Source organism: Haemaphysalis longicornis, unplaced genomic scaffold (genome assembly GCF_048455015.1).
Source record: "Haemaphysalis longicornis isolate Haplotype H1 unplaced genomic scaffold, Haemaphysalis longicornis Haplotype H1 scaffold_10, whole genome shotgun sequence".
NCBI lineage: Eukaryota > Metazoa > Arthropoda > Arachnida > Ixodida > Ixodidae > Haemaphysalis > Haemaphysalis longicornis.
In genome coordinates this window covers 115,205,828-115,221,333 of record NW_027526204.1, presented here as the reverse complement: position 1 = coordinate 115,221,333, position 15,506 = coordinate 115,205,828, and the positions used below count along the sequence as shown (strand labels likewise).

The window sequence follows — 15,506 nt, the reverse complement described above, 5'->3', positions numbered from 1 at the left end:
ACTGAAATTTCAGGGTCATCACTTTACACAGAATTGAAAGTAGAAATAGAATTTCTTGTCAGGGCCATTGCCATGAGCATCGGCTGCTGAAGATCCTGATCTTCAAGACGCCGTTGCATGGTCTCAAACAAAACAAATTGATGCGTTTTTAGTGCACAGTGACTAATTGTTGCCAAATAAACTTTGTGACTGCTGTGCCTAAATCTCTTGCAGTTTTCTTGTTTTCTGAAATCTGTCTGCTACATTCTCTTTCTGGTACTTAGAGTTGCATGAAATGGTATTAAGAGTGTGCACGCACATAAATTTGAACTTTTGCACAACTTCTGTTAAGGAGGCACATGGGTCTTTGATCAGAAAGGTTATTTTTGCAGTTATGATGATGAAAATTGACGGACACATGTAGTATTTCATTCTAATTGTAGATATAAACATTGTTTTTGTGTAAAATGACTACATTCAAATTTATTCCGATTTTTGTATTTGATTTTCCGACAGCCTTTGCAAGAAAACTGCTGGAGTGATGCAGCTGAACGACATACCAGTGAACTGTGCCCAAATCATGGAGTGCAATAAGACTAACGTCCTCATTCTGTATGGTGTGTAGCAGAAGTTACAACCGTTTGAAGTTTGGGCTTGGAAAGCAAAACTGGTTTTTCTGGTTCCCACCTTCCAAGCCCAAACTTCGAACGGTCGTCACTTCTGCTACAGACCAGATAGAATGATGACGTTAGTCTTATTGCACTCCTGGATTTGGGCACAGTTCACTGGTATGTCATTCAGCTGCATCACTCCAGCAGTTTTCTTACAAAAGCTGTCAAAAAATCAGATATAAATATTGGAATAAATTTGAATGTAGTAATTTTACACAAAAGCAAATTTTATATCTACAATTAGAATGAAATACTACATGTGTCCGTCAATTTTCATCATCACAACTGCAAAAATAAACTTTTTTTGGTTAAAGACCAGAGTGCCCTATTAAATGGAACTAAATTTTTCAGCCCCTTGAAGTTCCATTTATCGAGAGTGTACTGTACCTTCAAGTCTTGGACCACCGCTAACAACAACAGCCGTGACACACTGCTCTCCCACTGGTTGTTCACTCACGCATTGATCGCCGCATGTGACTGTGAATGTACACCATATACACACGTGTGTATGCACATCTTTCATCTCTTTCTGTCTTCTCTACCACCCCCCTCTTCCTCCCCATTAGGCCAAGGAGCGATCCTACAATAAATAAAGACATTTCATTCATTCATTCGGTGTAAGCTTCCTCGATTTCTTTTTCGGCCAACGAAGCAGTCCGACTAGCCCAACGCAGGCGGCAACGGCGGCAACGGCGGCAGCGGCGGCAACGGTGGCAACGGCGGCACGTGCTGTGTCTCCCGGTGGCGCAGCATGCTCGACTTTCGGGAGAAGGCCTGCTCACAGATGTCGCACTTGAAGGGCTTCTGTCCCGTGTGGGTGAGCAGGTGGCTGGCCAGGTGCGAGCGCTGGTAGAAGGCCGACGGGCAGAAGCTGCACTTGAAGGTGCGCTCCCCCGCAAACCGGGTGGAGCGGGAGCCTCGCAGGGCCGTCGGGCCGAAGACGCGTCGGCACACGTGGACGGCCAGGTCGCTGTCCGTGCTGTACGGGCAGTAGGAGCACGAGTACAGCGGCGGCCGCTTGCCACCGCCAACCGCTGGGGCAGCTGCAAAACAAATGAACGCTTTACCATCCTTTCCTAAAGAAAGTTGCTGGAAGCACAAAAAGCTCAAAGTGCATCCAATCGGTCGTCAAACCTCACAAGACCTAAATCGCAAACGATCTAACGAACCCATGCAGCGATTTTTCGAGCACTAAGTAGACACATCTGATTGATGGTATGGTTTAACGCGTTGACGCAACGCAGGCGATGAGGCGTGCCGTAGTGGAGGGCTCCGGATTAATTTTGACAACCTGGGGATCTCTAACGTGTGCCGAAATCTCGTACACACGGGCGTTTTTGCTTTTCGCCTCCATCAGAAAAGCGGCCGCCGCTGCCGGGAGTCGAACCCGCGTCCTCGTGCTCAGCAAGTAAACGCATCTACGAGTGATCTAAATGCATGCCGATAAATGGTTTATAAGACAAAGGTATACTGTTGTACTCCTTCTTCATGAATAGTGGGTATATTATTGTCTTATCTAGAACCGTTACTTTCTCGCGATTATCAAGTAGCCATTTTGGCACAATAAAAGCCCGGTTTCACGCACATGCCGCGAGTGCAGAGATCTTGTTGGACATTTTATCAGAGGTGCATTAGATTTCTGACACGACACCATTGGTCCCACGAAGAAAGCTATTGCTTTAGTAGTTCGCCTTTAACACCTCTAAGCCTAGTTATCACGAGCAAAAGCATAGGCTGCGCGAACAGTGCTTCGAGAAAGTTTCCCTTTGCTTGAAATTTCCCAGTATTTAGCTGCAGTCAAATCCATATATAACGAACTCGGATAGAGCGAATTATGCTCTATAGCGAACACTCAATGTTTTTCTGCCCTTGTGCATATCAAATATATTTTTTATAACAAACTAAACATTAATACCGCATAATGCGGAATATAGGTTGAGATTTTTTACAGAAAAATTTGCCGAAAAGTCACCCCTCCACCTATATTGGAGTCACTGGCAGTTGTCATCAGGCGACCAGGCAGCGCATCGAGCCCATCCAAACCTCAAAGGCACCATCGCCACCACCATCAAGCGGACGCGGCGCCATCTTTGTTTTGTTGCTGCTCTCGCTGTCGGCGAATGTGTGCGTGCTATTTTCTTCTTGCTCAAAATGAGTTTAGGCACTTGGTGCCAGTTTACAGCAGCAGTTAAAAGAAAAGTTGGGGGTTTTCCAAGGCCTTGCGCCAGTTCGGTATCACCAAAAGAAGTGTTGCTAGCAGCGTTAGCTGAAGGGGCAGCACTGGGTATGCAACGCTCGGAAGGCCTCGTTTCATGGGCGCTGCTCTGTGCACCTGTGCTGCTGTACAAAGGGGCAAATTTTGTCCGCTAGCGTCGTGCGATGTCTCTACGAATGGATAGCCCAAGATGTTTGCTGACCGCCTGCACAGACTGGCTATCGCTCCGGTCTGCACACAAGTGTCCCATGCTTTGCGCTCGCTTCACGGTGACATGGTCTTCCGAGTGTTTAAGAAGTGCTGCATAAGCAATTCCCTGGACTGCACCGAGGACGACCTGCTGTGGGCGACAGCGAGCCAGAAGCAGTCGTCCGACGATACTTCAGATAGTTTTAAATGAGTACTCTGAGACGAAACAAGTTATAGTCTCAATAAAACAATGGTTGGTACCTAATTTTTTTTTTTTTTTGCATTTTTCGGCTACGAGGTAAGGGGGTCGACCTATATTCCGCCTCGACCTATATTCCGCATTATACGGTATATAACTCTGCACCCACATGATCGGTCACCAAACGCCCGCCAGCGCACTGGTGCACTGGTTATGCCTAGCCGTTGGGCCGCTCTTTCACAGCAGCCTTATACCCCTGCCACACAGGCACTCTCAATCGTGATTGAGTCTATGCGGAACGAGCTCAATCCGGATCGGGCGCTCCTATCCGTCAGCTTCAACCGTGATCGAGCCCGATCACGCTTGAACTCAATCCTGGTTCCCCAAGCCCAACTGGGGTTTCCAAGTGCGATCGTGCAAAAGTGGCGATACTCTCGTCCCACTGACTAATGGCACAAGACATTACAACCAACTAACGCCAGAAATTGTATCAAATAACTTGACCCAAATAAGCATGCAGTCACATTTATATAGTTATGTGTACCTACAACCACACAAAGTTACCAGACACCAGCCATGAAGTACATTTTTGCGCTCTAGAGTACGCGAGTACAACTGGTGCAACTTCTCAATCGGGACTGAAACGTGCCCTGTAGCAGCGGCAGGGCGTCGAGCGCACTCGAAAAGTCAATCGCGCTTTGCTTCAATCCGAATTGAAAGTGCCCGTGTGACAGGGGTATCAGATTGGCATAAAAATGTGAAATAAATGTGTTCAACAACAACAACCTCCAGGCAGCTACCTTGCCGGCCATGCTTCCGTGAAACCCCGTAGCGAGAGCAATCCGCGCCTTTTGCCAGCAGACGACGCCGTTGCTGTTACAGTGAGCCCATTGGTTTCTGAAATTGTTACTGACGTAATGGGGTCTGGTGCCGGCACCACCAACGAGCTGTTGCCAGCACACTATCACCCTCGCCCGACGTTGCAAGAAGTCCTTTCTGCTACCGATGTGCTGCGGTAATACTGCTCCGAAATAGAGGGAAGTGGATTGGAGTTCGTCTAAATGATGTCGCGTGTTGAAAATGCCATTCTCACTGACGGTGCTAAGCAACGTGTTCAGGCAAAAATCACTACCTTCTGCAAATAGGAGCACATTTTTCTGCAATAAATTTATTTTGGAGTAGACTACTATTCACAGTGATGGGCTAGGTATCTCTTTCATTATCGCATTTGTCATCAGCTGTTCGAATTTCTTATAATGAATTTGATACTGAAGTTTGTTATAAGTGGGTTCGGTTACATCGCATTACTTCGTTTGGCAAACAAATCATGTTGAATTACGCCGTCCATAACACATCTACTGGATAATTGGATTCATGCTTTCGCTTGCAGTGAAAATGCACATTCAGCCCGGCCAGCACGCCATCGATGGCAAGATTGAGCGTCCAAGCGGCGTTGAAGCAGCCATGTCACCCTCGTCTAGTCGCTTAGTACCACAGAGGCGAAGCTCCGAGCAAGCGAAGGCAATGAAAAAAATATGGCGCATATCGTCAACATTTGCCAAGTAAATGCCTTTCTTCACTTTCCCACTCACCTCTCATGCTGTTCCTCTCCTGTCTCGTTCCTCCCAAGGTAAACATGCTAGAGGTTTGCTCAAGTCAATTTAAATTTACAGAGTTCCAGTGCTCCAGGCCAGGTGCCTCGATGCCAGCGCTGCCGTACGGCAGAGACGCGCGTCAATCGAGGCACCCTACTACATTGTTTAGAGAGCCGCGTTGCCCTACACCACGAGCATTCCAAGCGGAACGTGGAAACTATCCAGTATAACCTTTTGTAACTGTTGTCGTTTGACGTCTTAAAATGTCGCCACAAGCTAAAGTGCAGCAGGTGACAGGAGGTGATGGAGTGAATTTTCGATGCAGTGGACGGAACATTTCATTTGCTATCGCGAAAATCAAGCATCCACGCATTTGTTATAAAGGAATACTGCAAATATCACTCATGTATTGATTTTCTGCCGCATATTTGTGCACCGTCAAGTTCTTGCTCAACACAGTTGACAAGTATGAATACCGTATTTTTGCGCGTGTAACCCGCAGCCAAAAATGTGAAAATTTTAGTGGCAAAGTAAGGGGTGCGGTTTATACGTGGGTTTTTTCTCTTTTAGTGCAGCTTCACGGCAATGCTCGTTGTGCCGTGAAGCTCCTACGCAGTAGCACTGACTAAGCCTTCTGTGGCAGTGATTGCGCAAAACATACACGTACATAAAAGGAAAAACAAAAACGAGCGCACTCTACCAACGGAATTTTAGTGTGTTGTGACTTTCGCCTTGAAATCGGTGTATTCTAGCTCGATATACGCTTTCTCTGTCTACACAGTATGCTGCGTGTTGCTTGAGCAGCAGCTTTGGTGCAGCCTTTTCTGTACAAAATGTGCGGGCAATACGTGAGGATTTTTTTTTCTTTTCCAGCGGGCTGAAAGTGGGGTGCGGGTTATATGCATGGGCGGATTATATGCACGAGAATATGGCATTGCCACCAGACTTGGACATTTAGATTTGGCTGTGGGTATATAAGAATATAGCGCAGCTCCTGTTTCACTTTGGCCGGGTGGTTGAATCGGGTCACAGACGGACAGACAGACATACAGACAGACCAAAATTTTCGCATTCAAGTAGCCCAAGAAAGACTATCGCCTTTGACAAAAAGTCGCAGCTTGCATCATTGTGCACTTCGCTGACATTGACAAGGTCATTGCACAGTTCATTGGCATTGAAGGATGTAGCGTGCTAGAGCTTTCACTCTAAAGAGGCTGGTGCATCAAATGCTTGGTTCAGCGTTGCACTCGGTGCAACGTATCGCCAAACAGGGTAGTGTTGCCAGGCCAGTTAGAGCATATTCTGAGGAATCTCGTCGGGCACTTTCATCAAACTTGCGTAGTGCATGCGTTGTGTTATGTGCCCGCTTACGTGTAAAATGTGGAAGGCTGGCCAAATTGAAGGCCATAGACATTGGAGAGGAGCGACACTTGGCAGTTTGCTTGGCAACTGGGTGAAGACCACACTGGTAACATCTTAGCAGTGCCATAGGAGAGCAGTTCTGGTGACAGCACCAACAACTCTATAATACAGAGCCCCTCTCGGCACGTGGTGGAATAAAAAAAAAAGGCAATTTGTTGATTGATTGATTGATTGATTGATTGTGGGGTTTAACGCGCCGACGCAACGCAGGCGATGAGGCGCGCCGTAGTGGAGGGCTCCGGATTAATTTTGACCACCTGGGGATCTTTATCCTGCGCCGAAATCTCGTACACACGGGCGTTTTTGCTTTTCGCCTCCATCAGAAAAGCGGCCGCCGCGGCCGGGAATCGAACCCGCGACCTCGTGCTCAGCAGCGCAACGCCTTAGCCACTGAGCCACCGCGGCGGGTAAAGGCAATTTGTTGACAAAACTCCTGGCCAAAGGGTGGGTCCCAAAAGAGGGTTTAGATTAATCTAGGCTCACTACAAGAACTTCACAAACGTTGAAATTTTACCAACGTAAACAATTTCACATCTTTTTGGGACCCCTTCACTACCGCTAACAAAACTAAATTGGAAAACATGCAGGAAAAAAGGCAGTTCGCTTTATCTTTAACAGCTTTGGACGCACCTCTAGATCTCAACACTTGGAACGTTCCAATGAACCTTAAATTACCGAAAGAAATTGCTCAATAAGATTAAAATTTCTTTGCCAATTAATTAAAGAGCATTCCAAGCTAGATGTTACTGATATCATTTCATTTTTACCTGGAAATGCCACCTAACAAAGGCATCAACTGACGATACCCCTTTTTGGTCGCGAAATACCTGCTTGAAATATTCCTTCTTCCTGTGTACCGCAACTCAGTGGATTGTACTAATAACCGTGTTTTGGAGCCGTCCTTATCGCTATTTGCAGCAAATTTGACCTGATTATTCATATTTTGCTGTCGTATTTGTTTTTGCTTGTTTTATTGACTCTATTCTTGAGTGCCAACATTGTAAAAAAAAAATATGTCTGCAACCGCCCTGCTAAAATCCCTGTAATGGGGATTGTAGTACAGTAAAACCAGTCCGAGGTGACTTTTTGCTAGTTCCTCTTTGATTTACGCGCTCCAAGTCGCAGCGGCGCGGGGCAAGCAAAACACTCCTCCTTCTCTCACTGTTTTTCCCACTCTACCTCTTCCCGGCGCGACTTTAGGTGCACATGCGCGACAGCGGGGTAACGGTCGCTGCAGCTGCCGGAGCAACAGCGGCGCCGGTGCGCGAGAGAAGCCGCGGGGCTCGCGTGCGAGTCGTAACATAGCGGAAATATCGTGACAGCGTTCTGAAGACCACAGAAGAGCGGTTATGCCCCATGCACAGGGAGGAAGCGCAGCAAGAAGTGATTTTGCTTCGTGTTAGCAAAAGGTGAGACACTCGTTCGTAAAGCGTGAATTTAATCTGAACGGTAGCGCGGTGTCGTGAGCTGTACAACTACGTGTACCGTGTTCGATGTCAACTTGTGCTACGTCGTGTCGAACATCAGTGCTTATCAAGGCACGTTGCGTTTGTGCTCAGTCGTATTTTCGTAACATGAATAAAGTGTTGAAGTGCGATTTCTGCTGCCGTCTTACTGTCCCAGCTGCGTACGTACGCCTGCATGGAGGCGCGCCGGTCTCGGCGAGGCCTAGCGGGCGGCGCGGGGCTAGCGGGGCCGGCGGCGGAGCGGCGGGAAGAAGTGGGGGGAGGAAAGCATGAGCCACCCTCCCTCCCCCCCCCCCATTTTGCGCCTCCTCGCTGTGTTGCCATGACAATTAGTACGCCTCCAAGCTCAAGATGGCGGTGACGTTGCTATGGCAATTACAACTCACTTTTGCCCGCCCAGGCTCGCCAGGGGAGGATTTGGCGCTACGACCACAATTAGGCGGGACGCTGGGTTGCAGGCTAAGATGCCGCGGACTGGTAAAACCTCCTTACAAGAGACACTGTTACAAGAGACACTTGGTTATAAGAGACATCTGAATGAAAGCGGTTTGGTTGCTTTTCCTACGTTTGACATGTTAGCAACATTGCATACAAGAGACCTTGGTGACAGGAGACACGTTTTTTGGTTCCCTTGAGTGTCTCGTGTAACGAGGTTTTACTTATCAATATATAAAGGCCGCGTCTAATCTCACGGGAGCCGTGAGAATTACCTTTGGGAAATTCTCACGGCAGTTTCCATGAAAGCTGGCTGGCCTAAAACTTGCTCAATAATGTAACGTTCCAACGTAAACTGACGCAACATAACCTAACCGAACGTGTCATAACCTACCCAAATCCAGCCCAACTGCAACAAACCTAATCTGATTCAGCCCAACAACACAGAACACAACTTATAATAAACGTAATTCAACCCATTCTAGAAGTCCTGTGCGTCGATCTCTTGATATAGGAAAAACCACAGTAAAAAAAGCATTAACAAAATCTCGATGACCAAATGATTCCGAAAGCTAAAAAGAAAAAAAAAATAAAACATGGCAATGTCGGACTCGAACTTGAGCCTTCTCGTTTAAAACCAAGTGCTTTACCACCGCGCTACAGGGGCAGCTGCAGACACCGCTTCTTAGGGAATATTCATCCCATAGACTCTCCGGGTAGCGTTCTTGGCCAATGAGAGGCGACTGCCGTGAGAAATTTCTCACGGTAATTCTCACGGTTGCCGTAATAATAGACACCACCATAAATAAAATAAATCATCCTGATGTGAAGCTCAAGTGTGGAGCCCATCAGGTGAGGGGGTGTCGAGAGAGAGGCACTGCTTATCAACTATCAAAAACTTTGATCGGCAAAGCAATATCTCACCTCCAGGGGGCCCAAGATATCGCGTAAGGCTCAGCGGAGACCCCGCAGCCCCAGCCGGCTCGGTGTCCACGGCTTCAATCTTTACTGCACCTGCAAGTGAATTGCACACATTTGGGACACTCGTTTACTCGCTGTGGCGCTGAAAAGACAACCTGGAGTTGCCGATTGGCAACAGTAGCAGACACAAGTTGAACTGCTGTCTGCTGGTAGAACAAATGCGTTGTAAAAGCTCACGGGTGCTGTTAATGGAAAAAAAATAGCTGCTTTGTACCTTTGCTACACTAGCGTCCAAATGTCATTTGAACCAAATGTCATTTGACTCAAATGCCAAGTTTTGCTGCTACACTAGGTTTTGAAATGCCATTCGGCTCAAATGGCATTCGAGCCAAATGAGCACTGAGGGAGACATTTGGGATTTCAAATGCCATTTCTAGCACTCTCGCGCACAGCGTTCCAAGTCAGCGTAAACAAATACATTACTGGCGTACTTAAAACGAGGAAAATATTCTTAATTGTGGGACTCTGTTAACTTCTAATTCACTTAAATCGTGATATCAACATGTAATAATTCCGTACTCTCACACCAGTGCGAGCAAGCAACGAACCAGTGTGGCCAGACAGCACAAAAAACCCCGATTGGGATTCAGAATTAAGCAAAAACCGTGTCAAAGTTTACATTATTGGTAATTACATATCATTTTAATACGAACTACTGCTGCTAAATTTGATTGCTGCATTATATTGTGCAAAAAAAAAAAAAAAAACAGAACTCTACAGCAGCGGCACCATGCGGCACGGCGAGCGAATGCTAAAGCTTTCAAATGCCATTTAAATTGTAGTGTAGCACGGCGGATTCTGAATGGCATTCGAAGCACCCCATTTGAGTCACATGACATTTGGTTCAAATGACATTCGGACCCTAGTGTAGCTGGGGTATTAGACAGCTCTTTAAGAGTCATCCGTGCACTTGATCTTTCATTCGTTTACTTAAGTGGAAAACCTCAACCATGCATAACAAAAAACTAGGAGCAAATTGTGGTTCATCTTGTGCCACAGAGTGTAAACTTTGATCGTAATTAAGTTGTACTTGTAATGACACAAATAAAAAATGTGGTTTCAGTGACAGCAACGATGTCTGGGTAATTAAAAAAAAAAGCAGCAGCAAATATTTTCAGCTCGCACAATAATGGAAATTGCGCACATACAAGAGAAAGGCACATAAAAATTATAGGTTTCAACGAAGGCAAGAAACCGATTTTCCTAAAGCTGAGCGACACATCAATTTTGGGCAACTTTGTGTGGCACGTTAGTGGCCAAGCAAAAACCTTAACAGAATGACGAGCCCTGAAATCAGTGATACACTGTGAAAGGTTGCTAGCATAACACCAGTCCTAATGCACGCACATAAACAATGAAGTAAATCTATACAAGCTGTCCAGTAATGAAAAACTGCTCTATTGCAGCGATATATAAATTGAAAGTATTGGGGCCCTGGCAGTGAAAATTCAACACAAATTTGTAGCATAACGCAGTTCCATGGCTTTGTGCTTGAAACTGTGTCCGCCTTGAAGCGGCAGGGTCCCAGACCTGAAATAAAGGACACCACATATGTTTGTTTGTCACACTGCAGATTTTCAAATAATCAAGCCGAATGGCTAACAACAAGCAAGGCATGAATTGGCAAACACTAAAAAAATAGCAGAAAATGTTACCAAAGGTGAAATTAACGAGTGCTGCAGACTTAATGATTACAGTTATTGAGCAAATGGATCCTTTAAGAAAAGCAACATGTGACATGTCAAGCAAAAATGTAGTGCTCCTGAATTTCTCATATAACATATTCTTCAAATAAAGGCGGCCTGTTTATTGCATGCTTCAAGATCAACCTATCAGTGATGTTCATCAAATTTTTGCGAACGAATGAATTAAGGGAGCTTTGAATTCATAACAACATGCTGAGTGAACAGACCGTGCCGCAAAATAACAGCACGAGCTACGTGTGGTTCGGAAAACGATTGCACAAAGTGCTCGTTAGTCAATGCTGCTTCCCCTTTCATCTTGTGCAGCGCACGCAAGTTATGAGGAACACCACAGTGGGGTAACCAGTTCAATTTCGGGGAGACCTAACCGACCGTAAAATACCGAGCAAGCGCCCCCCCCTCAAAGTGCGGATAGTTCAGGGATTTTTGGGGAGGGGGCCCCTGTTAGGAACTTCTCAGTAATTCAAAATGGCGGCATGTAAATGTTAACCAACCTTACCCCCCCCCGTAAAAGAAAAAATAATGCAGTTCATTAAGGAGAAGCCCATTTTTAGTAAAGATGAAGTCTGTGAAGCCCCTCTTGGCACAATGAGTGTTAGCAATTTATATGGTGTTCCCGTCAACCACGCTGTTTGTCCCTTCAGCCAGAGAATCCATTCCTGCCATCATGTGTCCATTTTCGAGATTTGGAACAAGCTGTACTCATGAATGTGTTCAGAGGGCGTTCACGGTGGAGCAAACTGGCTTTGGTGCCTCTCAGAAATCGTCAAGTGTCTTCTGGCTTTCGTTACGAATGCTTGTCACGAACCACCGTTGTCAGGAAGTGGCAAGCACATTTGGCTGTGTCAGATGACAACAAAATGGCGAGCGGGTGCGGAATTAATGGCTGCCCTGTGTTCTAGGATTGGATCCTGGCTTAGACAAGAGCGCAGTCAGAATTGTTCCTGGGCGGTTTTGGTTTCATTGGTTTGGGCCATCAACGGTGGTTGGGGGAGGAGAGGGGGGGGTGGGGGGCACTTGTTCGGTAGTGCGCGAAAACTTCAAGTACTCAGATAATGAGGGGGGCACTTGCACGGGTGGGGTCGCTTGATCGGTATTTTACGCTAGACTGAAATTCCCCCCACAGTTTTTTTTCTTTGCTTGCCCCCTCCAATCACAAACATGGCCACTCAGAACTAAATCCCTGGCCTTGTGGCTAGCAGCCCACAACAGGGGCCACTGAGATGGTGTGTTAGCAACAGCAGAGGAGACCTGCAGAAGGAAAAAGTCATTCATCAGCGATTCGCCCACTGCGCAACAAAGCAAAACAAAATGTCTATGCACATTGGGCACAGATTAAAAAATTATTAGAATTTCACCCCCCCCCCCATCATGTTTTCTACCAATACGTCCATGTTTCTTTTTAACCATAGGATAGGGTGCATGCCAGCATCCAAGAAAATGATGTCTGCATATATGCCATCACGCATTATCATGGCAGTGTGTTCCCTCAAAAGAGACAGCGGTGGATAATTAACGGTACAGATGAGAAAACGTATGACTGCTCCCGGATAAAGGACAGCGATATATCACACATGCAGTCATGACCAATCATCAAATTCTATACCGATTCCGAATGAACCTTAATTTTGCAAGAAAGGAGTTGGTCATCTCTGAACTGCAGCAAGCTTGGTGATGATAAAAAGATGAGCTGATCGCAGCAGATGCAGCGAAACCATGCATCCAGGAAACCAAGATCTGTTCTAGTTTAAACAAGATCTGTAGTGGCTTTTGGGAGATGGGGCCAAAAGACTTTTTTGTAACAGGCGACAAAAAGCCACTGTAAGCAGAGTTAAAGCGCATTCGCTGCTTCACTCTTACAGTAAATAATGACAGTGCAGATAAAGGTGGGGAAAACTAAATTTAAAAAAAATTTCCACCTGGAAAATTATTTTCCAGACAGCAAAATTGTGTCAGGCTTGACCTAAGAAGCCCTGGCCGGCCCTTTGGCCTCTAAGCGAATTCTGTGCCACTGAAGGACTGCATTCTGTAAAAACCGATTGCCACGTGTTTTGGCAAATACGTGTGATGAAAAAAAGCTGAACTGATATGCTGCACCATAAGCCCAACTAATTTTCATGCACCGCTTCTAATTTCGCAGATTAATCAGTCGAATCCGTGCCCTTGCCTCGTGAAAACAAAATACCCAGTACGCACATTTAGATTCAACTTTGCCTCGGGCTTTATGGCACTGATAGAACGTTAATTACAAACGCACACAGCACCGTTTCTGGCTGCAAGCAACACAATAATAAAAAAGTTACAAACAATAATAAGATAAGAACCCTGTTTTCGGTCTACCGGTTTTCCTGCCGTTTAACTCGTCGTTTGGCTCGCACTATCCTTCGGATCGTTTTTTTTTTTTTTTCTTTTTTTCGCGGTAGGGCATCAATCTGACCATCAAATTAAGCAATGTGAAGGCAATCTGATTCGTTTTTTTTTTTTTTTTTTTGAGAACACTTATCCGACCAATGGGGCGGGCGGTGTGCTCGCAAAATTAGTGGTTCCGCAGTCTATCACAAGTTTCATTGGGGATTAGAACGACTAAATCCGGATGTTAGACCCAATTCGTGACAACAGGAGAGTTGAGGCGAAACAAAAACCCCCTCCTGCACCAACCAAACAAACATCGCCCGGCGAACTTTAGCTTGAAATGTGCTTTGCCATGCCACATCGAATTGATTCAACTATTCTCGTTTTTTGACCACCCGGGACAAAATTTTCTCGGGCCGAGGGTTCCGTCAAAGCGCCCCAGCAAGCGAATGTGCAGCCGAGCGTGCGTGATTCCCCGCTCCGTCGCAAACACGCAACTTGTTCGTGGCATACTTTGGCTCTGACGGCTTAGCAGACGTGTTTATATTTCGTATATCGGCTAAAAAAACAACCTCATCTTACGTACACAGCACTAGTGCAAAGCAGGCAGTTTAAAAACCAGTCCAAGTTCCTTTTAAACGCGACCCTTGCGTCCTCTGCGTTTAAATATGCCGCCCGTTGCGATCGTAAAGCCGCACGCAGCAGCAGAAGTTACCCAGACAATCGTCCGCCAAATTACCTTCGCAATCTGCAGTCCGCGCACATCGCGGCCAGACAACATCCTGAGCACAGCAGACTCGAATTGCGCGGGAACTGCTGACACAAAGACGCAACAGGCCAGTCGCCAGCCTGTGAACAGTAGACCCCAGGGAGGCGGCGACGTACGACGCCGAGCTTTCGGTCAACAGCTGTCAAAACTTCCCGTTTACTCACGTGTACACGACGCAGGGTGATCAACGTTACGTCACTAAATGTCCCTCGATCCGAAAATATGCGGTCGTTCGTAACACAAGCACACAAGCGTCACAAACAAGGGCATTTGCTGACGCTACGCCGGGAACGCGGCAGCAGGGAACGTTGCGTGACCATGTACCATGTGCGTGACAAGCTCTAATTATGGGATCTCAAACGCGGTGGCGCTGGCGTCGGTAGCGATTTTTCTGGTCGAAGAGCGATGGTGAGGACGTCGTCTGCTACGTAGAGTTTCTCGTCTGCTCCTGTCGTCTGCTCTGATTCCCTTTGGTCTCCCGAACTTTGTTTTCTTTTATTATAATCAGTGCATTGTGTTTCACAAATAAACCTGGAATTTTGTTTTGAAGCCCACTTCATAGCATTGCTGGACTAGGTTGAGCTTCATCCTCATTTAGGGAAAATACCGATAACTTTCGCTTGTTTGTTAGAGGCCTCACGTTTCTCTCTCCAGTATGGGTGTGCTTGTTTTTACTGTCAACACGATTAATTCAGCCTCAGATATTCATACGAGCTTAGGATTAATCGATAGAGTATTTTGTGGCGTTGCTGGGCAAATAATTACGGGGTCTCTAGTTTTCACAGCACGAGCTGGCGACTGATGCAAAAGGACAAATCGGCAAGATCACGTCACCAAATTTCACCTTCATGCTTGGTGGTAGCCCTTTGCGGTTGCGATGGCTGCTTGTGTGATTGAATCTTCCGCACAACGAACTTCGTCCTGTGATCACAACATGTGGACGGCTACACACATTGGATATTAAGCGCATATGTTCCTACATTGTTGCTGCTAGAGGTTTTCCGTTCTTCATGAAGTATCCGATGACACAGCTGACGCCAATAAACGACATTCCGTCGGGACATGCGGAAAGCCTTTCAAATATTTCGGAGCATGGCGGGATTATCAAATCAAGCTACCATTAATTAGCATTTAATTTAGACAACCGTTAAACCTCAAATTCCTCTGCCATCAAACAGAAATTCCCGCCAAATGTATTGTACAGCTTAGCATTACTTATAGAAGAAAAACCTCCGTAACTGCACCCCGACAGATTATTTCGGAAAGGCAATTATCTTGTTCGAATAAAGACGTGTTTGAGCTGGAATAATTTTAAAAGTGTGTGACCCGGTCACCCACACGTCAATTAGAGCTATGGGCAAGTTCAGCCATCTGGATTCAACTGGCGGGAACGCGTGCGTGTGTGTGTGTGTGTGTGTGTGTGTGTGTGTGTGTGTGTGTGTGAGAGAGAGAGAGAGAGATGAGGGCAGTACGTAACGCATATAAGAAGTAATTAATGGTTCTAAACATGCAAAATAAACATTTATGATT

At 46.2% G+C, this 15,506-nt stretch overlaps 1 protein-coding gene across 1 annotated transcript; it reads right to left on the bottom strand.

The window, feature by feature from the left end:
- Positions 1-891: 891 nt before the first annotated feature.
- LOC144160046 (uncharacterized) lies at positions 892-14,826 on the bottom strand. Its single transcript, XM_077691666.1, has 4 exons — positions 14,821-14,826; positions 13,947-14,115; positions 9,096-9,185; positions 892-1,693 (listed from the first exon to the last, which is right to left on the bottom strand). The coding sequence occupies exons 1-4, from the start codon at positions 14,824-14,826 to the stop codon at positions 1,311-1,313; spliced, it is 648 nt and encodes a 215-aa protein (XP_077547792.1). The 3' UTR covers positions 892-1,310.
- Between the last annotated feature and the right edge of the window lie 680 nt (positions 14,827-15,506).